The 27,423-nt window shown below is 45.9% G+C and overlaps 1 protein-coding gene across 1 annotated transcript in view; it reads right to left on the reverse strand.

The window, feature by feature from the left end:
* Nucleotides 1-27,423, reverse strand: part of LOC139275666 (NF-kappa-B inhibitor delta-like) — a 79,353-nt gene that overhangs the window by 8,659 nt on the left and 43,271 nt on the right. The window contains exons 5-6 of the mRNA XM_070892834.1: nucleotides 12,319-12,488; nucleotides 10,017-10,133 (exon numbers count right to left, since the gene is read on the reverse strand). Coding sequence (XP_070748935.1) covers nucleotides 10,017-10,133; nucleotides 12,319-12,488 — 287 coding nt within the window. The remainder of the gene's footprint in view (nucleotides 1-10,016; nucleotides 10,134-12,318; nucleotides 12,489-27,423) is intronic.

The raw sequence follows: 27,423 nt of genomic DNA on the forward strand, positions 1-27,423 counted from the left end.
CAAGCAGGCAGGTCTTACAGAAACAAAATATGTTCCTTGGATATTCAGTGATTGGCACTCCACGCAGCGCGGAGGCCCTGACCTTAGAGGGAACGTCAGCGGCAAATCGGGGCCATAAAAGGAGCGATGAGCGGCGGCCATGGGCAGCGTGGAGGCGTGCCACTACCAGGTACAGCGCGAGCTGGTGCAGGAGGGCGACGGCTGTGAAGAGTGACATCATCAAGATCCAGGTCGGTGATTGGAGCGTGGGCAGATACAGCAGGAGCGGCGAGGTCGGGGCGAGGGAGCGGCGAGAGACTGTGGAGGGAAGTGATCGGGGCCCAGGGGAGGCGCGAGTTCGGGGCCAGGAGCCCAGGGGCAGCATGGGCCCAGCCCACACTGCGATATGTGTACGCACTAGGTCTGTGCAGCAGAGCTGGTCTCCAGTTGTCTTGGGTAATCCTTACCACTGGACCAAGACCTAGCTCTGTCAAGCCCGTGTCGTGGCTGGGGTGCAACAGGCACCCCACGTTAAACAAATACACGCACAGGCATCTTCCACCCTTCAGGATGTAGTTCGGGTCCATCATTGAAACACCTGTGAACTCGTCCTTTTTTTGGTGTGGAAGCAAGTCATGCTCGTTTCGAGGGACCGTCTATGATGATGATAATCGGCACTATCTACTCATGTGCAGAATGTAAGGAGATGTAATATTAACCTAGCCCTTTTAATGTGATTGTAATCTCAGGTGCCCTATTTAATTCACCGAGAATTACAAAAATTTCAACCAGTTGGGATCCATTCTATCAGTAAGGCTGCCACAGTGTTCTCTGGCTTAATGACCTACCTGAGTGTTTGTTTCCTGCCCTTAACCCTGGTACCTGAGCTCAGCTTCTTCTGTTGTGTTCCTAACACAGATGAGACTGCACACAGGGCGGTTAAAGTAACAGTGACCTTCGTCTTTATTAAGACACTTCAGAGTGAGTAACAGGCTTTAGGGGCTTATATACAGTGCTCCCAAGGGATGCTGGGATCCCTTGGGACTTCAGGGGATGCGCTCCCTGGTGGCGGAAAATGGGAGTGCATGCTTTACAGATACACAACATCACTCCTCCCCAAAGTCAAAGTGAAAACTATTTATAAGGTGAGGCGGTCGGGAGCCTTTCTTTCCCTGGTGGACCGCCTCGGTACAAATGTCTGTTCTGGTGTGTTGGCTGTGCCCTTGCTGGGCTGGCATGTTGTTGGCCCTGCAGGGCTGCTGGGTGAGCCTGGCCTTGCTGGGCTGTTGGGCGTGATGGGTTCGATTTCCTGGTCCGGCATGGTGTCGTTGATCCTTTGGGTGTGTGTTGAGGACTCGAAAAAGGCGGTGTCTGCTGTGGGTTGTTCAGGGCAGTCTGTGAACCGCAGCCTCGTTTGGTCCAGGTGCTTTCTGCAAATTTGTCTATTGTCTAGTTTGACTACAAACACCCTACTCCCTTCTTTAGCTATCACCGTGCCCGCGATCCACTTGGGACCATGTCCATAGTTTAGCACATACACAGGGTCATTTAGATCAATTTCCCGAGACACAGTGGCGCGACCATCGTTTACATTTTGTTGCTGCCGCCTGCTCTCTACCTGATCATGCAGGTTGGGGTAAACCAGCGAGAGTCTGGTTTTAAGTGTACTTTTCATGAGTAGCTCAGCCGGGGCACCCCTGTGAGCGAGTGGGGTCTTATGCGGTAGCTGAGCAGTACTCAGGACAGGCGGGTTTGGAGTGAGCCTTCTGTGACTCGTTTGAGGCTCTGTTTGATGGTTTGTACTGCCCGATCTGCCTGCCCATTGGAGGCTGGTTTAAACGGGGCCGAGGTGACATGTTTGATCTCATTGCGGGTCATGAATTCTTTCAATTCGGCACTGGTGAAACATGGCCCGTTGTCACTGACCAGTATGTCAGGCAGGCCGTGGGTGGCAAACATGGCCCTCAGGCTTTCAATGGTGGTGGTGGCGGTGCTTCCCGACATTATTTCACATTCAATGCATTTTGAAAAAGCATCCATCACCACCAGGATCATTTTACCGAGAAACGGGCCCGCATAGTCGACATGGATCCTCGACCATGGTCTGGAGGGCCACAAACTTAGTGGTGCCTCTCTGGGCGCATTGCTCAACTGAGCACATACGCTGCATTGCCGTACACAGGACTCTAAGTCAGAGTCGATACCGGGCCACCACACGTGGGATCTGGCTATCGCTTTCATTATTACTATACCCGGGTGTGTGCTATGGAGATCCGAGATGAACGTCTCCCTGCCCTTTTTGGGTAGCATTACGTGGTTACCCCACAACAGGCAGTCTGACTGAATGAACAGCTCGTCCTTTCGCCGCTGGAACGGCTTGATTAGCTCTTGCATTTCACCGGGGATGCTGGCCCAGCTCCCATGCAGTACACAGTTTTTTACTAGGGACAGCAGAGGATCTTGGCTGGTCCAAGTCCTAATCTGGCGGGCCATGACAGGTGATTTCTCATTTTCAAATGCTTCCATGACCATCAACAAGTCTGCGGGCTGCGCCACCATCAACAAGTTTGCAGGCTGCACCATTTCCACCCCCGTGGTGGGCAATGGTAGCTGACTGAGAGCATCTGCACAGATCTCGGTGTCTGGCCTGTGGTGGATGGTATAGTTGTACGCTGATAGCGCGAGTGCCCACTTTTTATGCGGGCTGAGGCATTAGTATTTATCCCCTTGTTTTCAGCGAACGGGGATATGAGGGGCTTGTGATCGGTTTCCAGCTCAAATTTGAGACCAAACAGGTACTGATGCATTTTCTTTACTCCGAACACACACGCTAATGCCTCTTTCTCAATCATGCTGTAGGCCCTCTCGGCCTTGGACAAGCTCCTGGAAGCATAGGCGACAGGTTGCAACTTCCCCGCAACATTAGCTTGTTGTAATACACACCCGACTCCGTCGACGACGCATCACATGCTAGCACAAGTCTTTTACACGGGTTATACAATACAAGCAGCTTGTTGGAGCATAAAATGTTTCTGGCTTTCTCAAAAGCAATTACTTGTTTTTTTTCCCCCCATACCCAGTTCTCACCTTTACGCAATGACACATGTAAGGGCTCTAAGAGGGTGCTTAACCCCGGTAGGAAGTTACCAAAATAGTTGAGGAGTCCCAGGAATGACCGCAGCTCCGTGACGTTCTGTGGCCTGGGCGCGTTCCTGATAACCTCTGTCTTGGTGTCTGTGGGCCGAATGCCGTCCGCCGCGATCGTTCTCCCCCAAAACTCCACTTCTGTTGCCATGAAGATGCATTTCGACCTCTTCAGCCACAGCCCTACGCGATCCAGTCGCTGGAGGACCTTCTCCAGCTTTTGTAGGTGCTTGACGGTGTCCCGACCCATGACCAATATGTTGTCCTGAAAAACCACCATGCGTGGTACCGACTTGTGTAGGCTCTCCATGTTTCTCTGGAAGATCGCTGCAGCCGACCGAATTCCAAACATCTGTTGTAGATGAACAGTCCCTTTTGCGTGTTTGTGTAGGTGAGACCCTTCGAAGACTCCTCCAGTTCTTGCGTCATAAAGGCCGAAGTCAGGTCGAGCTTGGTGAATGTCTTGTCTCCTGCCAGTGTCGCAAATAGGTCATCTGCCTTAGGTAGCGGGTATTGGTCCTGTAGCGAGAAATGATTAATAGTTACTTTATAATCGCCGCAAATCCTGACCGTGCCATCACTTTTGAGTATTGGAACAATCGGGCTGGCCCACTCGCTAAATTCCACTGAGGAGATGATGCCCTCGCGTTGCAGCCTGTCCAGCTCAATTTCCACTCCCTCTCTCATCATGTGAGGTACCGCTCGCGCCTTGTGGTGAATGGGTCGTGCCTCTGGGACCAAGTGGATCCGCAACTTCGCCCTGGAAAAGTTTCCAATGCCTGGCTCAAAAAGGGAAGGAAATTTGTTAAGAACCTGGGTACATGAGGCCTCATCGAGTTGTGATAGCGCTCGGATGTCATCCCAGTCCAGCGAATTTTGTCCACCCAGCTCCTTCCAAGCAGTGTGGGGCCATCGCCCGGGACAATCCAGAGTGGCAGGTCATGCAACGTGCCCTCGTAGGTGACCTTGACCATGGCACTGCCCAGGATAGTGATAAGCTCTTTGGTGTACATTCTCAGTTTCATGTGGATGGGGCTCAGGGCTGGTCTGAGGGCCTTGTTACACCACAGTCTCTCAAGCATCTTTTTGCTCATGATGGATTGGCTAGCGCCAGTGTCCAGTTCCATGGCTACGGGTAAGCCATTCAATTTTATGTTTAGCATTATAGGTGGACATTTCGTCGAAATGTGTGCACCCCGTGTACTTCAGCATCTGCCTCCTCTCGCTGAGGCTCGAAATTACTTTGATCCAACATGGACCGATCTTCCTCTGGTTAGCAGGTTTTGCAGAGCTTGCAGCTTGGCTGCAAGCTCATTGGAGGTGCCCCATTGTTCCACAGCCCTTGAAAACATATCCTTTGAAGCGGCATGAATAGGCTGAATGGAAGCCTCCACAATGCCAACAAGGTGTGAATTGCCTTGCATTCATCCTTTTGTTGCGGACTCTGAGTCATCTGGGTGCAGACTCGTGGGTTCTGCCTGTACATTTCTGCTCGCAAACACAGTTCCAGTTAATTTATGAACATTGCTAGCACTTGTGTGCTGAGAGATTTGTTTGGTGTTATCACTGGTGCTAAACAGTGTAAACACCTGTGCTATCGCAATGGCCTTACTGAGGGTCGGTGTCTCTACAGTCAGAAGTTTTCGTAGGATGGTCTCGTGGCCAATGCCCAGAGCAAAAAAGTCTCTGAGCATTTGCTCCAGGTAGCCATCAAACTCACATTGTCCTGCAAGTCCCTTAGCTCGGCGATGTAGCTCGCCACATCCTAACCTTCAGATCGCTGGTACGTATAGAACCGATACCTCGCCATCAGCACGCTCTCCCTCGGGTTAAGATGCTCCCGAACCAGTGTACACAGCTCCTCATACGACTTATCTGTGGGTTTCACCGGAGCCAGAAAATTCTTCATGAGGCTGTAGGTCGGTGCCCCACAGACCGTGAGGAGAACCGCTCTCCTTTTTGCAGCTCTTCCTTCTCTGTCCAGCTCGTTGGCTACAAAGTACTGGTCTAACCATTCGACATAGGCTTCCCAGTCCTCACCCTCTGAGAACTTCTCCAGGATGCCCACAGTTTGCTGCATCTTTGCATTGGATTTGTGTTCTCGTCGCCAGTTGTTGTGTTTGTAACACAGATGAACTGCACACAGGGAGGTTAAAGTAACAGTGACCTCAGTCTTTAATAAGACACTCCAGAGTGAGGAACAGGCCTTAGAGGCCGGCTTATATACAGTGCTCCCAAGGGATGCTGGGATCCCTTGGGACTTCAGGGGATGAGCTCCCTGGTGGCGGAACATGGGAGTGCATACTTTACAGATACACAACACCTACGATAGAGATAACCTTCTTCTCAGCTTGTTCTAAGCCTCTGTTTCCTTTGCTCTTGCTCTCACCTCGCTGGTTCTACCGATTCTATATCTAGAACTTTTTTTCCAAGCTCCTTTCCCCAGCAATGCACTTTGTTTCACCATCCCCCGCCATGCAAACCTGCTTGCCCTGTCCTTCTCGAAGCGTGTTGTACTGTGCTCTAACTCCCGTGCATAGAGGCACTGTGGAGTGGAATTTTCTGTGGCGCGTAACAAGGAGGTTATCCGCATGTTTTTGTGCGTCCATTTAGCCGATGTCTATTTATACCCAAATCTCCTGACAATCTCATTGGAACGCGCTCAAGCGCAATTCTGTGTAATTAGGGACTGAGGAATGGGCTGAACTCACACCGTATATTCCTGTTCTAAGTATGAAAGTGAAAATGTCAAACTATCTATCATTCATTCACATTGGGCACAACATGCTTTAGAACCTACAATCATGGAAGCTTTTCAATTTTTAATGCAACTTGCACTGATGCCATAATAATGCATGAGGCGTGAGTTCGGGGCCAGGGGCCCAGGGGCATCACGGGCCAGCCCACACTGCGATGTGTGCGCGCACTAGGTCAGTGCAGCAGAGCTTGGTCTCCAGTCGTTTTGGGTAATCCTTGTCACTGGACCAAGACCTAGCTCTGTCAAGCCCGTGTGGTGGCTGGTGTGCAACGGCCACCACACTTAAAAAACATCCACGCACAGGCACCTTCCACCCTTCAGGATGTAGTTCGGGTCCTTCATTGAAACACCTGTGAACTCATTCTTTTTTGGCGTGGAAGCAAGTCATCCTCGTTTCGAGGGAATGCCTATGATGATGAATATGCATTCAAAGAAACAGAACATAAAGGTCAGATCTCAGTCAGGGGATACATTTTTAAAAATCCCTCAACAAATTGCAATAAAACACCAGAAAAATGACTTGGTTTCCTAAAATTCTGGGCTCAATTTTACACCCGTGTGCCAGTAGGAATAACTCGTGTGCGGCTCGTTAGCCTGTGGGCAGGGCCTTTCTAATGACCCGAGATGTGTTCGGGCGCAGTGATCAATAACAACAACAACAACAACTTGTATTTATATAGCGCCTTTAATGTAGTGAAACGCCCTAAGGCGCTTTACAGGAGTATTATGAGATTAAAAAGAATTTGGGACCGAGCCGCATAAGTAGAAATTAGCATCGGTGACCAAAATCTTGGCCAAAGAGGTAGGTTTTAAGGAGCGCCTTGAATGAGGAAAGAGAGGTAAAGAGGCGGAGAGGTTTAAGCAGGGAGTTCCAGAGCTTGGGGCCTAGGCATGGCCACCAATGGCTGAGCGATTATAATCAAGGATGCTCAAGAGGGTAGAATTAGAGGAGCGCAGACATCTCAGGGGGTTGTGGGACTGGAGGAGATTACAGAGATAGGGAGGGGCGAGGCCATGGAGGGATTTGAAAATAAGGATGAGAATTTTGAAATCGATAGAGCAAGGAAATTTAGGTGTAATGCAATTACATCCGTAACAAACTTGCGTCTGAGTTTCCTCACTCTTTTATGCCGGCTATTTGCTTTACACCCCAACTGCGCATGTATCTGGGTGCAAACACACAGCAACATCCCGCCCCCTGTAAAAACAAGATCACGAATGAGCTGCCCCAGGAGACAAGAAATGTTGTTTGATTACTTGCACTGCCTAGAGGGGACACTGACTTTAATCTCTTGTATATTTTGAGTTGTTAATTAGGCTAATGCTGCCTTAGTAAACATCCAAGGTTGCCATTTGACTGTGAAGATTACTGTAAGTTTGTAAATTTTCCTTTATAATAAGTCCAAAGTCTTTTAAGTGAAATGAATTTGGGAGCAGATTCAACCCAGTCCCTAACTGGCAGCAATCCACAGCAGATTTGTCGCAGATAAGCACTCTCATTTATAGAAACAGGAGGAAAGATTGGTTGCAGGCCATGAAAAATGGGAAATGCAAACTGGAACCGGGCTGTCACGGTATTAGAGTTAAGGAACAGCATTGGAACAGACTAGACGCAAGATTACATGCTTGTGAAGATTCTCATTTAGTTGCCATGTGGAGTTAATCGGATCAGTCTAGTTCCATTTTAAGCAAGTACTGATCAAGAACAACATGTAATATTGTATATTAATGTTAACTACTCAATGTTTTGATAGTAAACAGACATGCTCCAGTCCATAATGAGCCTTTTATATAGATCCTATTACTGTCTTCCGAGCACATTGGATTAGGGCCAATCAATGGATTGTTTTATCCTTTCAGATCTGATTACTGTTTCACTAACAATCTGGATTAGTGCCAGGCTTGAATGGGACCGGTCTCTACAAGCTGATCATACACACCCTTCAACTTCTTTCTCTCTGGAACTCCATATTGCTGGTATCTCGTGTTCATGCTCCCTTGTTCATGCATGTTTCAAAAATGAACCAGTTTACCCATAACCACCAAACACACAAATGCGCTTCACACTGACTCAACGGGTGCCCTCATTCCACTATTACCACAGCTGTAATATACTGTCGGAAATACTACACAACTCATTTTCCATGGGCCTCAATGCCTTGGGGAAGGATTATTCTGATGCCTATCTGATGCCTTATAAAGAATTTCTTTGATCGGCTTTTTGATTCAAACCATAAGCACACACTAAACAGACAGGTTACATCGGATATACGGCACAGAAACAGGCCATTCGGCCCAACCAGTCCATACTGGCGTTTATGCTCCACTCGAGCCTCCTCCCATCTTTCCTCATCTATCTCTATCAGCGTAACCCTCTATTCCCTTCTCCCTCATTTGCTTGTCTAGCCTCCCCTTAAATGCATCGATACTATTCGCTCCAACTATTCCCTGTGGTGATGAGTTAACACATTCTCACCACTCTTTGGGGTGGTTTACAGCTTTGCTGACCAGATGATCATTAACACATTCACCATGTTACTATACTGAGTGACCAGAGCAATTATTCCAACCCCCCCCCCCTCCCCCCGATTCTTTATATGATGTATATTAAAAGGGGAAGAGAATTGCCAAAATAGAAAGTATTAACATGGAAAGTAGTGGAAATGCACGGCAGGCCAGTCAGTAGCTGAAACATGAAGATATATTTTCTGATGAAGGATATAGAGAGGACGTAAAAACGGGAGGACTAATTAGGGAAAAAAAAGCATATGGGATCGTAGGTTTTATAAATAGAGGTACAAGGTATAAAAGGAAAGAGGTAATGGGAAACCTATGTGAATTATTGATTATGCCATTGTTAGAATACTTTTTCCTATTCTGTGCGTCTTATTTTAGGAAGGATGTCAAGGTCATGGTGAGGCCTCACTAAAACAGTACTAACGCTGAGAATTTGAGTTATGGGGAGAGATTCAATAAAAAGAAGGTTAAGAGGGGGTCTGACAAGTGGATGATTTGTGTGGGGTTAGGGCGGGCATCTTGTGAGGTTGGATACTACAAATAGCATTGACTCCTTTTAAAATATTTTAATAAAGTGAAATCTGATTTGGCGGCTTCCCATTTTGAGGCCCATTTGAAATTCGAGTCAAGCAAGTGTCAGGTAGTAGTTTTAAGAAATGTTTTTGTCTGAGCCTGCTCAAGGTTTCTTTTAATTTTTGTTTGGCTGTGCGGTCCGTTCAAACCTGCACGCAAGCGCGGTTTCTGCCTCGTGCAGCAGGCAAATGGCCGCGCAGCTCAACAGGAACATTGCTCCTTTTTAACAAAAGTTACAGAAACATTTTAATTTTTGAATCCTGTTCTCAAACATAAAACAGGAGGCAGAACTGTTGAAATCCCAGTTTTCCACGATTTTTGAGCATGAATGGGACGGTAAGATAGTGAAAATTGGCCCTGTCATGCCAACAAATGTAGAAATCTAGTAACGTATGGAACCAACCTGATAACCTGGCAAATCCTCGAGCGGCCGTGATCGCAGTTTGAAAACCTATTCTCTAGATTAAACCAAGGGAATACTGGTGTTGCAGTTTAATGGCTTGCGAGGACATCAAAACTTACTAAAGGCTGATTCATCCTTGCAATTACGCCAATTAATTAAATTTCAGAAATTGAGATATTATTAAATTGTCTTAGAATCTAGCCAATGTATTATTGTGTCAACGTATGTGAAACATTCATAGAATCATAGACATTTACAGCACGGAAGGAGGCCATTTCGGCCCATCGTGTCCATGCTGGCCGACAAAGAGCTACCCAGCTTAATCCCACTTTCCAGCTCTTGGTCCATAGCCCTGTAGGTTACGGCAGTTCAAGTGCACATCCAAGTATTTTTTAAATGTGGTGAGGGTTTCTGCTTCTACCACCCTTTCAGGCAGTGTGTTCCAGACCCCCACCACCCTCTTAGTGAAAAAAATTCTCCTGAAATCCCCTCTATATCTCCTACCAATTACTTTAAATCTATGCTCCAGGTTGTTGACCTCTCTGCTAAGGGAAACAGGTCCTTCCCACCCACTCTATCTAGGCCCCTATCATTGATGTATCTTTTTTTAACGGATATAATCTCAAAACAAATCTCACAAACCTTCATGTTGACAAATTCGTGTGACCTGCCGGCACTGAGCTTCAGGAAAAAATCCAGCAGCAGGAGGTTTCCTTCCTGGACCGTGAAGTGCACCACTGTTTTGTTGCTTTTCACATCCTGTTTACATAAAACAAAACTATTAAAATATGCATTTGCATTCAGGAATTTGGTGGTGAGGCCTTTCCTTGTGTAAAGTGCCACTCTAGAGTTGCCGTGTATTGGGACCTCGGAGTAGTGACTTGACTCGGTTGGTAGTGTGCTCGCCACTGAGATAGAGTGGCTTCAAGTCCCGCTCCTGGACTTGAGTGCAAAACCCAGACAGTGCAGTACTAAAGGAATGATATCTTGTTGGAGGTAAATGGTAAAAGACCATGACACAACTCAAAGAAGAAAAAGTTGCATTTATATAGCGCCTTTCACGACCACTGGATGTCTCAAAGCACTTTACAGCCAATGAAGTGTTTTTTGAAGTGTAGTCACTTTTGTAATATGAGAAATGCAGCAGCCAATTTTCACAGAGCAAGCTCCCACAAACAGCAATGTGATAATGACCAGATAATATGTTTTTGTTATGTTGATTGAGGGATAAATATTGGCCAGGACACCGGGGATAACGCCCCTGCTCTTCTTCGAAATAGTGCCATGGGATCTTTTAAATCCATCTGAGAGAGCAGACGGGGTCTCGGTTTAACGTCTCATCTGAAAGACGGCACCTCCGACAGTGCAGCACTCCCTCAGTCCTGCACTGGAGTGTCAGCCTAGATTTATGTGTTCAAGTTTCTGGAGTGAGACTTGAACCCACAACCTTCTGATGCTGAGGCAAGAATGTTGCCTACTGAGCCACAGCAAGAATTCCTAACATTCATTCTTCCTTCAGCTATCCACCATCAAAAAGCAGGTGAAGTGATCGTTTGGCCCATTTCTGTCCATGGAACCTTGCTGTATGCAAATTGACTACTGCATTCTGCCAATGCAATAAAAGCGATTACACTCCAAAAGTAATTCATTAATTGTGAAGTGTATTGGAGATTTTGAGGACATGGTAAGGTGCCATATAAGAACATAAGAACATAAGAATTAGGAACAGGAGTAGGCCATCTAGCCCCTCGAGCCTGCTCCGCCATTCAACAAGATCATGGCTGATCTGGCCGTGGACTCAGCTCCACTTACCCGCCCACTCCCCGTAACCCTTAATTCCCTTATTGGTTAAAAATCTAACTATCTATGATTTGAATACATTCAATGAGCTAGCCTCAACTGCTTCCTTGGGCAGAGAATTCCACAGATTCACAACCCTCTGGGAGAAGAAATTCCTTCTCAACTCGGTTTTAAATGCAATTTTTTTCTTTTTCCTCTTTCTTTCTCGAAAGGCAACGGGTTCCTGATCATGATCAGACTACTTGGGAACTTGCCCAGTGGAGTATTTTCTCATAGGGTGGCAGAGAAAGGTTAGAGAATAGCTGAACTCAAACTGCTCTCGGTGATCTTGTGATTAGTTATAGAGCAGTAATAACAAAGCTGTGGGAGCAGACTGCCTATCTAGCTTCTTCTGAAGGTGTGCAATGTGCAGGACACAAAAGGGCAGACAAAATAGTTTTTAAAAAAATGGGGTACGATGAAAATGCACAAACCTAAGTAATGTTCGTGAAGCCCATGTAGCTCTCCAACTAAGTTTTTCAGTTTCATCTTCTATAACTAGTTTGAAAATTACTGTCATTACTTTGTTTTGATGCAGGAAGTTCAAACTAAACCAAAATAACTCAATATAAGATTATAGTTGGAGTGCCTCTTGAGGATATATGCCTGCTGTGTTTGTCACCACCTTGCATTTCGGTTCAGTGTGGTGCAGGCTCATTCATCCCAATTGTAAAAGTCAGAAGACACATTGGAAATTATATCTGTGACCTCTTCTCAATTCTCTTCAGCATTTCACAACTATAATAGTGGGGAGATAACTGCTGCCCAGATATTTGCCCATGCCGCTCTAGAACTTCCATTCCTAGCCTAGACTGCTGTAGCACTCCTATGTGGCTCAGTGGGTAGCCCTCTTGCTTCTGAATTAGAAGGTTATGGATTCAAATACCACTCCAAGGACTTGAGTATTATAAAAAGTGAATAAAATATTTTTTTGTTTCTAGCATAGGTGGAAATACACATACACAACGTTCAAAAGTGATAGGGCAAAGTATTCTTGTATATATAAATAAGTAAGACACACAATTATTTCTAGAACAAAGTCTGAGAAAGAGTTAATCAACTTGTACTTTGTTGTACAGTGAGGCAGTTCTGGTAAACACGTTACCTGGCTGGTTATCAAGGCTCCCATTTCAATCAGTAGTCTGATGCAGGACTGCAGTTGTTCAGCTTTGTACTGTAGCTCGTTCTGCCTTTGCGGCAACAGGGCATGGTCATAGCATCGTTCCCGGAAAACAGCGTTATGAGAAATGACTGCACAATGCAAAGGAGTAAGCCCTGAAACACAAGGAAAAGCAAGAAATAACCATGTGGCAGGCCGACTAGAAATAAATAGTTTATGTTTGTTCTGTCCTGATTATTATTGATTGCACCTTTTTTTCAAAACTGATTTCCTGTCACAGAAGTACTTTTGCAGCCTTCCATGCTATAACAAGGCTTCCATTTTATTATAAGGCTTTCTGTATAAACATTGTATCATTGTTTATTGGGCAGCTACAATTGAAGCCTTGTCTACTCAAGCCCATTTTTGGAGCCTTGCAAGTAAGGAGACATTCATTAATTCTTGTTATCTTACGTTTTATAGGAGTGTTTTAGGCAGGTCTGGAGTGCCAGTTACTGTGTGTGTTATCTCAGATGAGATAATAAAGCTGTTATAATATGACCGTTTGGCTAAGACAAAGACCACGATTGTTGGGAAGTTATTCAAGCAAACAAGGTTAGTTAGTACCACTTTTTCCAGTGCCGTTTCCTGTTCTCGCCCAGAACTGGAAGATGACATCAACTTGGCTTCCACCCTTCCCACGCCTTCACATGGTCCATCGATGACTCTTCCCTTCCTCGACTTTTCTGTCTCCATTTCTGGTGATAGGATAGCGACCAAATTCCACGATAAGCCCACGGAATCCCACACCTACCTGGACTACACTTCCTCCCACCCCGCTTCCTGTAGGGATTCTATTCCATTGTCCCAATTTCTCCGTCTCTGTCGCATCTGTTCCAACGATGCCACCTTCCATACTAGTGCTTCCGATACGTCTTCCTTTTTCCTCAATCGAGGATTCCCCTCAGCTGTGGTTGACAGGGCCCTCGACCATGCCCATTCCATTTCCTGCATTTCTACTCTCACCCCTTCCCCTCCCTTCCAGAATCACAACAGGGTTCCTCTTGTCTTCACCTTCCACCCCACCAGCCTCCATATTCAATGGATCATTCTCCCCATTTCCACCACCTCCAGCGTGATCCTACCACCAATCACATATTTCCCTCCCCTCCCCTTTCAGCTTTCTGAAGGGACCGCTCCCTCTGCGACACCTTGGTCCATTCCGCAGTCACCCCCAGCACCCACTCCCCTTCCCAGGCACCTTCTCGTGCAAGCGCAGAAGATGCAACACCTGCCCTTTTACCTTCTCCCTTCCCACTGTCCAGGGCCCCAAACACTCCTTCCAGGTAAAATAGAGATTTACTTGTACTTCTTGCAATTTAGTATACTGTATTCGCTGCTCACGATGTGGTCTCCTCTACATTGGGGAGGCCAAGCGTAGATTGGGTGACCGCTTTGCGGAGCACCTCCATTCAGTTCGCAAGTGTGACCCTGAGCTTCCAGTCACCTGTCACTTTAATTCCCCACTCCACTCTGACCTCGCCATCCTCGGTCTCCTGCACTGTTCCAATGAAGTTCAACGCAAGTTCGAGGAACAGCACCTCATCTTTCGTTTAGGCACTTTATGGCCTTCTGGACTCAACATCAAGTTAAAAAATAACAGATTATAACCTCTGCCCCCATTTTATCCGACGGCCGCCTTTGCTGATGATTCTGCTATTCCCATTTACGCCTCTGCTAGACCCATCTTTTGCTTCTATACTTGTCCCATTACCATCTCCTTTTGCCTCGCACCATCATCCCTTTTGTCATTTAATCTCTCCTGCCTTCCATCCCATCACAGACCTTCCCTTTTGTTTTTTTCTCCCCTTCCCCCTTTTCCTGCCTCTGTACTCGTGTAAAATCTGTTGTCTGTAACTTTTTCCAGTTCTGACGAAACGTCATCGACCTGAAAGGGAATTAAGGGTTACGGGGAGCGGGCGGGTAAGTGGAGCTGAGTCCACGGCCAGATCAGCCATGATCTTGTTGAATGGCGAAGCAGGCTCGAGGGGCTAGATGGCCTACTCCTGTTCCTAATTCTTATGTTCTTATGTTCTTATGAAACGTTAACTCTGTTTTACTCACCAGAGATGCTGCCTGGTCTGCTGAGTATTTCCAGCATTTTCTGTTTTTAGTTAAGAATAAGGGTGTCTTTTTTTAAATGTATTTAAGGAAGACGTAAAGCCTAGATTATGAGAACATTCTCAGAGCGGAACTGGACACGTACAAAGCAAGGCTCAGCAAGTCTGATCACCTCAGGATCTTGTGGTCCTCGTCAGGTTGTACTTCAACATCTTATTCATGGTGTTAAGTTTTGTATTTAACTTCTTTACTTGTCTTGTAGTTTCTTTTGTAACTGTAATAAACATTGTGTAGAATGGGCCTATATTCTCTGGCGTTTAGAAGAATGAGAGGTGATCTCATTGAAACATATAAGATGCTGAGGGGGATTGACAGGGTAGATGCTGAGAGGTTGGAGAGTTTTGAACTAGGGGGTCACAGTGTCAGGATAAGGGGTCGGCCATTTCAGACTGAGACCAGGAAGAATTTCTTCACTCAGATGGCTGTGAATCTTTGGAATGCTCTGTCCCTGAGGGCTCTGGATGCTCAGTTGTTGAGTATATTCAAGGCTGAGATAGATAGATTTTTTGGACTCCAGAGGAATTAAGGGATTCTGGGCATCGGGCTGGAAAGTGGAGTTGAGGTTGAAGATCAGCCAAGATCTTATTGAGTGACTGAGCAGGCTCGAGGGGCGGTATGGTCGAATACTACTCCTAATTCTTATGTTCTTATGTATTACTTTGGAACAAGACTCTAGTCTCTGAGTATCAAAGTCCGAATCTAATATAAATCACTTACATTTCCCTCTTTCTTTGGGATTCTAGTTGAGGTAGCAGGCTGCCAACTTTTGACAGCTTGCGGGTGAACTGTTGCTAATTATTTGGAGTTATACCAGCATGTCCTGAGATATATGCCGTATCCTTCAATTAATCCCCCCTATCCTGCAGGACCAACTTGTATTGTAGGGAATGAGAGAAAATGCCACCTCCTATCACTCCGTATCAGATTATATTGACATACTGACTCACAATGGCATTGAGCTGGTATACAAGTTCAACTCTAATCCATTCTCACCTCTGATTCACACCATGAGTTTAAGCCCCACTCCAGAACCTAGTTGAGGCTGACACTGCGGTGCAGCGTTGAGGGAATGCCGCAATGTTGGAGACATTGGGGATAATTTTAATTGAACTGGCCAGGCAGGAAACCCATGGGATCGGACTTAAATGTAGAGTAAAATCGGGCAAGGTGTGAAACCAGTGGTGCACCCAAATCTGTCAGTTCGCTGATGGGTGCGTTTAAAATTGCCCCGAGCTTGCAGATGCGATATTAAACCGAGGATGTCTGTTCAGGTTGATATAAAAGATCCTACGGCATAATTTAAAGAAGAGAATTGAGTTCTCCTGCTGACCTGGTCAACATTTTTCCCTCAACCAATGCCACCAGTAATATTATCATTTATCTTATTTGTGGGATCTTGCTGTATGAAAATTAGCTGCTGCCTTTGCCTATATAACAAAAGTGGTTGTACTTCAAAATGAATGAATCACTTGTAAAGCACTCTGAAAAGTCCTGAGAACATGATAAGGTAATACAATAATTGTAGGTTTCTTTCTGTCTGTCTTGACAATCGCTGCTTGAGATTTAGCTGCTCTCCAGGTACATTTTCTGCTGCCCAATGGGCAAGCCCACACTCCCTAGGAATTGAAATGTGACCTTTTGTGCAAGATCATCTGGAATATAGCATGATCCGGTGGACGTTTGACCCATTTACCATCGAGATGTGCACTGGAAACATTATGGAATGCCATCATATTCTGATCTCTCTGACTGATGGACAAATAACACTCTGAGGGACCAGGCTAAAAACTACAATTCAAGTTTATGAAGAAGTAATGAGATTAACAGAAGAAAAATAAAACAAACATCAGATTGGCTTGCCTTTATTAGCCGAGGCATAGGATATAAGAGCAGGGGGGTTATGCTGGAACTGTATAAAACATTGGTTAGGTCACAGCCGGAGTACTGCGCGCATTACAGGAAGGACGTGATTGCACTGGAGACGGTACAGAGGAGATTTACGAGGATATTGCTGGGAGTGGAGAATCTAAGCTATGAGGACAGATTAGATAGGCTGGATTTGTTTTCATTGGAACAGAGGAGGCTGAGGGGAGAGCTCATTGAGGTGTATAAAATTGAGGGGCCTAGATATAGTGGATAGAAAGGGCCTATTCCCTTAGCAGAGGGGTCAACAACCAGAAGGCATAAATTTAAAGTAATTGGTAGAAGGTTTAGAGGGGATTTGAGGGGAAATTTCTTCATGCAGAGGTTGTGGGGGTCTGGAACTCGCTGCCTGAAAGGATGGTAGTGGCAGAAACATCACCACATTTAAAAAGTACTTGGATGTGCACCTGAAGTGCCGTAACCTGCAAGGTTACAGACCTAGAGCCGGAAAGTGGGATTAGGCTGGATAGCCTCTTGTTGGCCGGCATGGACATGATGGGCCCAAATGGCCTTCTTCTGTGCTGTAAACTTCTTCTATTCTATAATACCTCACTTAATCTACAGCATCTTTCAAAACTATCATTTCTCATCACCTTAACACCTTTTGAGACTGATACTATCAGTTTGGACTAGGCATCTGGGATGAGAAGTATTAGCGGAGATTGAACCCCTACAGAGTTCTCATTATAGTTGGAAACTCATGAATGAGCAAAATCATATCATATTTATGCCTAGATTTAAACTGCTTCTGGTTATAGAACTGTCAATCAAAATAGACTCCAGAGGTGGCAAAGCAGCCCCTCTATGAAAAATGTCTCTCGACATTCACCCACATTCAGGACAAAACATACCACACTGCCATTTTCATCTTGCTACCACTCTATTGCTGTCCAAATAGAGTTGGGGGGGAGGGGGGGGGAGGAGGGGGAGTATGAATCAGCACCTGTGAATCATGTATAAGAACATAAGAACATAAGAAATTGAAGCAAGTGTAGGCCATTTGGCCCCTCAAGCCTGCTCTATCATTCAATAAGATCATGGCTGATCTTGGAGTTTTGATCCAAATAATAAGTATAGTGAATGAACTTGCATTTATATAGCAACCTTAGGATGTCCCAAAGCACTTTACAGCCAATGAAGCACTTTTAAAGTGAAGTCACTGTTGTAATGCAGGAAACGCGGCAGCCAATTTGGACACAGCAAGCTCCCACAAACAACAATGTGATAATGACCAGATAATCTGTCCTTAGTTAGTTGAGGGCTCAATATTAAACCTGGACACTGGGGATAACTCTTCTGCTTTATCTTTGAAATAGTGCCATGGGATCTTGTACGTCCACCTGAAAGGGCAGACGGGGCCTCGGCTTAATGTCTCGTCGGAAAAGCGACACGTCGGTACTGCACTGGATAGTCAGCTTAGGTTTTTTGCTCAGGTCTCGGGAGTGGGACTCTGAACCCAGAACCGACCGCCTCACAGGCGAGCGTGCTACCACTAAGCCACGGTTGACACCTTAGTTGGTGCCGGTTGAAGATTGGACTTCGACAGATTGTTGGAGGTTGAGAAAATGGATTTTATGTTGCGTTGAACCCGCCTAACCTGGAAGCACTTGATGCGTGCAGTGGGTGCCTGAAATGGAAATTTCACCCATTCCCAGCACTAAAATCCCTCGTCTTGATCAGTGAGCAAGGAGATTAAACATTTTCTAAGAAATTACTTTCTCCTTGATTTTTATCTCCTGGCTGCCTTTCTCCAAATACCATGTTCCAAATGCCTAATTGCACATTCCACATACAGGTGCAGACATGCTGGGCCAACGTGTTTCAACAACAGTTGCTGCCAGTTCTGTGAATTTATGTTAAAGTTAAACTTCAGTTGTACGGGTGAATTGACTACTCCTGTGCTCCTAGTGGGGAGCCAGACTTGAAGTGAGAGGGGTGGGGGGAGTCTCAGAACTGGTGGTACCATGTCACAGTCCAATCTCTTCCCCGCGGGCACGACTTCCTTTTGTTCCAAGTGACTAAAAAACAATAAAGGCAGCACCCCGGGAAGTGGGGGGTCAATTTTAACCGAACTCGCTTGGATAGCACTATATAGAGGGATGGGCAGGGAATTATGGGAATTAGCCACTGTGAGTCATGGATATTGGAGTCAGTACCTCTGAAGGGGTGATGGGGGGGGGGGGGGGCGGAAGAGGGGTGTAATTATAAGTTTCCCTCGGCGGGAAACTGATGGCAGCCAATCGGCTGCCTGTTTTCCATCCCTTCTGATTTTAGTTTCCATCAAGGTCTATAGAAACTCAAATTGTGCGAGCTGCAAATCGAACGGCTGATCCAATCCTCTCAGCTTCCCACCAGGCAGGTTAAGTAAAAATGACCCCTCCCCCACATGATTTTATTTTGCCTTGAGTACGGTAAGGTAATTATTTTCAGGACAATTTTTCACTTCACTTTGATGGGTGTCTTTACAGGTAAGTGAAATCACTGTTAACCATTTAGGTCGAGAACAGAAATGGCCTCCTTCTTTCATCTTTTAAACTTTCAATTTCAAAATATTTCTGTTAATGCTCTCCTTACTATAGTCCAATACTCAACTGTTTGAGGGAGCACCAGTGAAACAGAGGTACTGGAGTGTTGAAAAAAAGTGCATTTATATAGTGCCTTTTCACGACCACTGGATGTCCTAAAGCGCTTTACAGCCAATGAAGTAATTTTTGAAGTGTAGTCACTGTTGTAATGTAGGAAACGTAGCAGCCAATTTGCGCACAGCAAGCTCCCACAAGCAGCAATGTGATAATGACCAGATAATCTGCTTTAGCGATCTTGGTTGAAGGATAAATATTGTCCAGAACACCGGGGATAACTCCCCTGCTCTTCTTCAAAATAGTGGCATGGAATCTTTTAACGTCCACCTGAGAGAGCAGATGGGACCTCGGTTTAACGTCTCATCCCAAAGATGGCACCTCCGACAGTGCAGTGCTCCCTCAGCACTACACTGGAGTGTCAGCCCAGATTTATGTGTTCAAATCTCTAGAGTGGGACTTGAACCCACGACCTTCTGACTCAGGCAAGGGTGCTACCACAAGAAGCAAGACACAGAAGACCCACACAGTGGGCCCAAACTTGCCTAGGAGTTGCTCCGTTTTCTTTTGGAGCAACTTGATTTTTCTGGCGTATCTTAAAAACTCCCATTTTGCACATTTAATTTGCGCCTGTGTAAGTGAGTTAGTTAGGATTTTTTTAGTTTAGCTTTTTTTTTCAAAAGGGTGTGTTACCAGCTGTTTTTTGGCCATTTAAGCCAGATTGGACAGTTAATAGTTGCTCCAAATTAACTTAGACCAGTGTATGTGGCCACTTGTAGCCGCACAGAAAACAGTTGCGGAGAGTTAAGAAATCAGCGCAGGTAGCCAGAGATGGGGGGGGGGGGGGGAGAAGGGAAGCACAGAGGACTTTGCAAAGCACTAAACACCTTCACAACTACTAATACAGATCTTGTACTGTAACTTTTGCATAATTTACACATTCCACTATATAAAGCTTGATAAAATATGCACTTTTTAATATTATTTATATCAGAAGACAAAGAGTTTCATAAAACCGTTTATGAATAAAGTGAACAATGGTCACTTGCGCAAGGTACCTGAGGGTGCACATGCAGTTACACCCCAATAAGGCACCCGTGGGTGCTGATGGATTGTTCCCAACAGGGTATCTACGGGCAGTTGTTCACTAAGAATTGGTGGGATTTAAAAAAAATTGACCTAAGTCATGATTACTACCAAAACAAAAGCCACGATCAATATTTGCTGGTACTGAGAGACCAAACCTAAGGGAAGTTTTCTCTGGTCATTCTCACCTCTTAACAGTCAGTTGCATTGTGCCATTGAAAAAGACTTTTTCTAAATCATTTAAAGAAACTCTCCTCCTTTCTCCCCCCGCCCCCCCCACCGATCAAAACTCTTTCCCCCCCCTATCAAAAAACTCTTCCCCCTGCCACCCCCGATCAAAACTCTCCTCCCCCCCCCCCCCCACAATCAAAACTTCCCACCCCCCACCCCGGTCAAAAGTCTCCCCGCACCAACCCGTTTCTTGTAGCCCTCAGCGCGGGAAGGCAGTGGCCGGCCTGTGCGACAGGCCACTCAGCCAGGGATAGGGGCAGCGAACATCAGGTCGACCCTTCGGCCAGGGATAGGGGCGGCGAGCATCGGGTCTGGCTCACAGCCTGCAGGACACGCTGGGAGGGTGAGGAGCGACTGCGCAGGAGCGCAGCTGCCGGCACTGTTTTTGGCGCAGGGCCTGCCGCTCCACCCGCCACTCCACGAGAAGCGCCGCGCCAGGACCCGGGACACACAGCAGAGCGGCCAGATCGCTGGTAAGCTTTTTGGCGCTGTTTTGAGTGCACAAAGTCGGCGAATCTCGGGAGAGTGCGCCGGAAAAAAGGGTTGGGGAATTTTGGGCCCAGTGCATCTACAGTACGAGGTCACTGAGGTTCTCCTATAACTTAAGAAGACTAATTACAAACCAGCTCAGTGATTTCTTTGTGCCAGCACTGAATGCCTGGAAATGCTTATCAGTGACAGTAGAAACTGCCAAGCAGCCCTCCCTCGTAATGCACACGTTATTTCATATTCTATTACAAATGAACTGCGAAACAGAGGAAGAGTCTTCCTAAATGCTCTTAGTATAAAGATGCTTAATTTGAATGATCTAATTCAAATTGAAACCTGGAATTAAAAAAACATCTCGTGCTTTTTTTGTTAAAATTGCTTCTTCAATTTTTTTTTTTAAGCGCGGAACAATTTTGAATGAACATACGTAGGGCCTGAAATTGGTCAATGCATACGGTCCGCCCATTTCTCGCCAGTATGCCAGCGGTGCATCGTTTCAAACCACCGACATACCGCTGAGACTGAAGAGGACAAAATTGGTCAATTTTTTTCGGCATTATGTCGGCGGTCTGCAGCGGGCGGTATGTAACAGTAATCGACTTTCCCTTTGATGGATGCTGTGGCACAGAACTGCGCATGTGCGATTTTTTTTCCCTGTTTTTTTTACAGAAGTGTTTTACCCACGATTTCGGGGGCCAGGGTTCACCTGCGCATGCGCAGTGAGTTGAAGAGGAGGAAGAGAGAGTGAGAAGGAGCACAGGCTAGTCGATGGGCAGTTACTTTGCGACTGCAGCAAAGAGGGACGTCATCAAGGTCCAGCTCTGTGATTGGAGCGTGGCAGATACAGCAGGAGCGGCGAGACGTGTGCACACTGGGTCTATGCAGCAGAGCTGGTCTCCAGTTGTCTTGGATAACCCTTGCCACTGGACCAAGACCTAGCTCTGTCAAGCCCGTGTGGTGGCTGGTGTGTAACGGTCACCACACGTAAAAAAATCCACGCACAGGCATCTTCCATCCTTCAGGATGTAGTTCAGGATCTGGAATATTAGGTCCTTCATTGAAACACCTGTGAACTCATCCTTTTTTGGCGTGGAAGCAAGTCATTTTACATTTAAGTAAGATTGCGATAAGTCACTGTACTATGTACTCATGTAACCCTGACTCCTCCCCTGGTGTCAAGCATTTTTAAATGTTGTTTTGTACTTCAGACCACACTGACACAAAAAGACCAGATGACAGACCCACTGCCTACACCTCTGGCATCACCCAGTCCTCTCCCGACTTCACCACGGGCAGAGATGTGGAAGACGAAGAGGAAGAGCCGCTGATCCTGGAGCCAGTGGAGGTGGAGGTAGGGGTGGAGATGGAGGAGGATACACGAGCTCCATGTGGGCCAGCTGGAACATCCTCCACCACCGAGTCTGTATTCAGGGGATTCCCCCATGGCTCCTCTGATTCTGCCGGACCAAGCCGTGCGCAGCAAGGCACCCCCAGTGTTGCAGCGCTTTTGCCGCAGCGACAGAGGTTGCTGCAGTGTGTACCAAGGTCGGTTGCTGTTGGCGTGTACCAAGACATGGTGCGGTCTGTCACAGGCCAGCATCGATATAGGTCGAGAGCTGCTCAAGGCCATGACTACGATAGCTGCAAAAACCGCGGTTCTATCAGAGCGGCAATCGGAGGATATGTCGCGTATGATCACCACGATGGAGCGGACTGCCGATGTCGTCGAAGCCATGGGGCAATCGACAGGATCGGGACATGGTGCGGAACCACCCCCCCACCCCCGTGCATAGTAGTCAGGTCGATAGCAGCTGAGGGTGGGGAGCTAACATCATCTTCCAGCCCTGTAGCCGTGCCTTCCACATCGCAAACTTTTCCTGAGGTCCCACTTATTGCACCTGCAATATCTGACCCCCAAAGACAGCAGCAGCACTCGGGGAGTGTCCGGGCTCAGGGGCAGTGGGTAAGGGAAGGGCGGGAGTAAGAAAGGAGGGAATAGTCCCAAGGGTGGTGTAGCATGTAGTCGAGGACGTGGTCGAGGACAGTAAAGGGTCTTTTGTTGTACTTGTTCATTGAATAATTGAAGTTTGATTTGTAAAAGTTTATTAAAGTTGTAAAAGTTTTGTTAAAGTTGTTATTAAAATTGTTAAAATTTTGTTAAAGTTGTTATTAAAGTTTTTAAAGTTGTTACAGTGGTTTTATAGTTATAAGTTTTACAAAGTTTTGCAATTGTTGTATATTTTTGACATTTTACATAAATGTTTGAATTGAATTTAAGCACTCTTGTACGGTGTCAAACTTTTGGGGTAACAGTCATCAGGGTTCCAAAATGCAGCTCTCCACATTCAAGCAAAGCATTCATTTATAAACCTTCTCACATCTGGTTCCTCCATTAGACAGGTAGCCAGCAATACAGGCTGAGATAGTACAGGCCCCATTCTTCTTAAATCTCGACAATACTTTTCAATTAAAAAAAAATAACTAAAATGCCTTCTATCTTAATAAGTTACTCAGTACCAATAAAAATATCTTTTACACTCTAAATCGTACTGTAAAGTCACTGTTCATCTCTGAAGTACAGAGGTGCTGCTATAGCCGACAGTTCTCAATTTCCAAAATGGCGGATCCGTGCACTCTGCCCATTCCCACCCACTTAACATCGCGCAAAATAACCTTTTCCAGGACGGTATGCAGCTCCGGTGTTATGTTGGCGGTATGCGATGAAAATCGAACTTTTTGGGCGGTATGCGGGCGGTCCTGCACGGCGGACAGTGTGCCTACCGCTCGGCGGTATGTCAATGGTGAATAATCCGCCGAGTGGTATGTTGGCGGTATGTAGGTGTTTTTTTGACCAAAATCGCATTTTTGGGCGGTACGCGGGGGTGGTGGGCGGTATGTCGACCAATTTCGGGCCGGCAGACTGCATGGCAAGAGTGTTAGGTTTGGTTTGGTACTGTAAACATAGGAATATAGAAACATAGAAAATAGGTGCAGGAGCAGGCCATTCAGCCCTTATTCAATATGATCATGGCTGATCATGCAACTTCAGTACCCCATTCCTGCTTTCTCTCTATACCCCTTGATCCCTTTAGCCATAAGGGCCATATCTAACTCCCTTTTCAATATACCTAATGAACTGGTCTCAACAACTTTCTGTGGTAGAGAATTCCACAGGTTCACAATTCTCTGAGTGAAGAAGTTTCTCCTCATCTCGGTCCAAATGGCCTACCCCTTATCCTTAGACTGTGACCCCTGGTTCTGTATTTCCCCAACATCGGGAACATTCTTCCTGCATCTAACTTGTCCAATCCCGTCAGAATTTTATATGTTTCTATGAGATCCCCTCTCATTCTTCTAAATTCCAGTGAATATAAGCCTAGTCGATCCAGTCTTTCTTCATATGTCAGTCCTGCCATCCCGGGAATCAGTCTGGTGAACCTTCGCTGCACTCCCTCAATAGCAAGAAATTCCTTCTTCAGGTTAGGAGACCAAAACTGCACACAATACTCAAGGTGTGGTCTCACCAAGGCCCTGTACAAGTAAGACCTCCCTGCTCCTATACTCAAATCCCCTCGCTATGAAGGCCAGCATGCCATTTGCTTTCTTTACTGCCTGCTGTACCTGCATGCCTACCTTCAATGACTGATGCACCATGACACCCAGGTCTCGTTGCACCTCCCCTTTTACTAATCTGTCACCATTCAGATAATATTCTGCCTTCCTGTTTTTGCCACCTCACACTTATCATCATTATACTGCATCTGCCATGTATTTGCCCATTCACCTAACCTGTCCAAGTCCCCCTGCAGCCTCCTAGCATTCTCCTCACAGCTCGCACTGCCACCCAGCTTAGTGTTATCTGCAAATTTGGAGATATTACATTCAATTCCTTCGTCTAAGTCATTAATGTATATTGTAAATAGTTGGGGTCCCAGCACTGAACCCTGCAGCACCCCACTAGTCACTGCCTGCCATTCTGAAAAGGACCTGTTTATTCCCACTCTTTGCTTCCTGTCTGCCAACCACCTCTCTATCCATGTCAATACATTACCCCCAATACCATGTGCCTTAAATTTGCACATTAATCTCTTGTGTGGGACCTTGTCAAAAGCCTTTTTAAATTCTATCTGATCTTTCTGGCAGAACATCTTCCAATCCATGCAGAACAGTGATTCACAAACTATGTGAGGCTGCACCTTACCAAAGAATTCTCGGGCTCTCTTGTCCAACTGCCTATGTATACTGTGACAGTTATTGCAGACTTAAAGAGGAAGTATTATTTATTTAAACAACAACCCACAATTTGTTAGGTTGCTGTTTGGAGAGCTACTTTGTAGGTTATGGGGGCAGATTATATCAGACCTATTATAGAATCATAGAATCATAGATTAGTACAGCACAGGAGGCCGTTTTGCCCATCGATTCTGTGCTGGCTCTTTCAATTAGTCCCACTGCCCCCGCTCTTTCCCATATCCCTGCCATTTTTTCTCCTTCAAATATTTATCTTTTGAAGGCTACTATTGAATTTGTATCCACCACCCTATCAGACAGTGCATTCCAAATCCTAACCACTCGTTGCGTAAAGACATTTTTCCTCATGTCGCCTCTGGTTCTGTTGCCAATCACCTTAGCTCTGTGCTCTCTGGTTATCGGTCCCTCAGCATTGAAAACAGTTCTCTTTATTTACGCTATCTAAACCCTTCATGATTTTAAACACCTCCATCAAATCTCCTCTTAGCCTTCTCTGTTCTAAGGAGAACAACCCCAGCTTCTCCAATCTATCCACGTAACTGTAATCCCGCATCCCTGAAACTATTCTTGTAAATCTCTTCTGTGCCCTTTCCAAAGCATTCACGTTCTTCCTAAAGTGTGATGCCCAAAATTGTGCAGGTCCTTAAAGTACAGGTGCAATGTCCTGAATCCGGGCTTCCAAAAACCGGAATTATCTGAAAACCGGACATTTTGGCAAGTGGTGAGGAGCAGAGGATCGGCGGGCAGTGAGGTCCGAAATCCGGCAAAACCTGAAATCCGTCACGGACACAGTCCCGAGAATTCCGGATTTCAGACCTTGTACCTGTACTTCCAATAGAAACTGAAGACGTAGACAATTCTGTTGGTCAACAATTGATGACAGAAAATTCCTAAATATTATTCCTATCAATTAATGTTGTTTATTAATGACAGAGTTAATTGCTGTATGCTACAAAAAGCCATAGTATTGAGAAATAAATGTCAGTAATGTTATTTGTTAAAACATATTAAATATCCTATTCTTTCTGATATGTTAGGTGAATAGGGATCAGGTGGGGAGAAATTTGGTTCGCTAACATCCCTCACAGGGGTGCTAAAGGCCATGAGCGCCGGCATTTGTGCCGCTTGGCAAATTCAGTGTGCCGGTACCAGCCGTGCTGAGGAGTATCACCCGGCAGCCTTGCGCCGTGTGCAATGCCCCCGGTATTAACACGGTTGCAACATTTGGTTTGCGCTGCACCCGTAGCGCCCCCTAGTGACCCCGCCAGAGAAAGCTGGCGTGCAGAACTGTCCTGGGGTGCTATGGGAAGGAATGACTGCGTGAGGTAAGTGTGATCGATACTTTTTTCTTGAGGTTTAACTTTATTTGGGGTGATTAATGTACAGGGAATATTTTTGGTGTTTTTTTGTTCCGATTTTTTGTTGTTGCAAGTGAAGCCTCTCTTAGGAGCGCTATGAAGCCGGCTCTTTAGCTCGGGATATTCAGTTGCTCACCCGGCCTAGCGCCCTGAGAGAAGTGTGGAACATCTCCCTCAGCGCTCCATTCCACTCTCAGGGCACAACAACTGGATTTTGCTGATCCTGTCACTAAAGATTTTCCGCCGCTAAATTTAGCGACCGCTCAACATTAGCGTCTTCGGAACCCGCCAACCTCATTTCTAACCCCCTGGAAGTTCTTCCAAAATCTGGACTAACATTCTTTTTTGCACCCACCACATCAAGAACAGATTACCAGTGATTCATTTTACTTGTGAAGCACAATGACCCCAGAGCAGTGGGAGTGACGAGATTTCCATTTTTAAAATTTCAGTTCAGATAAACCAGCGATCAATGTATAACGTTTGCACAAGGAACCCATTGTGAATCACTTTGCTTGAGTGTCACCTTGGCTTAGGGGTAGCATTCCCATCTCTGAGTCAGAAGTTCAAGCCCTACTTCATCGATTTAGCACATTATCTGGGTGGAAACTTCAAAGCAATGCTGAGGGATTTTACTGCAGTGCTCAATGTGTGGACTTTTGGATCAGATCTTAAACCAATTGAGGTGAAGGTTTAAAGCCGCATAGCAAGAGGAGTAGGCCGTTCAGCCCCTGTTCCTTCATTCAATTAGATCATGGCTGATCTGTATCTTTTCAAAAAAAATTAGTGAGTTCTTCCAGTATGCAAGCTAACATTCCTTTTTCAACCAACAGTATCAAGAACAGTTTAACCCGCGATTCATCTTATTTGCTGTTTGTGGGAGCTTGCTGTGCATTATTGGCTGCTGCGTTTGCCTACACAACAACAGTGACCACAGTTCAAAAGGAATCCATTGGATAAAATGCATTTTATGATATTCTGAGGAAATAATAAGAACAAAAGAACATAAGAAT

The sequence above is a fragment of the Pristiophorus japonicus genome, chromosome 11, assembly GCF_044704955.1.
Source record: "Pristiophorus japonicus isolate sPriJap1 chromosome 11, sPriJap1.hap1, whole genome shotgun sequence".
Classification (NCBI taxonomy): domain Eukaryota; kingdom Metazoa; phylum Chordata; class Chondrichthyes; family Pristiophoridae; genus Pristiophorus; species Pristiophorus japonicus.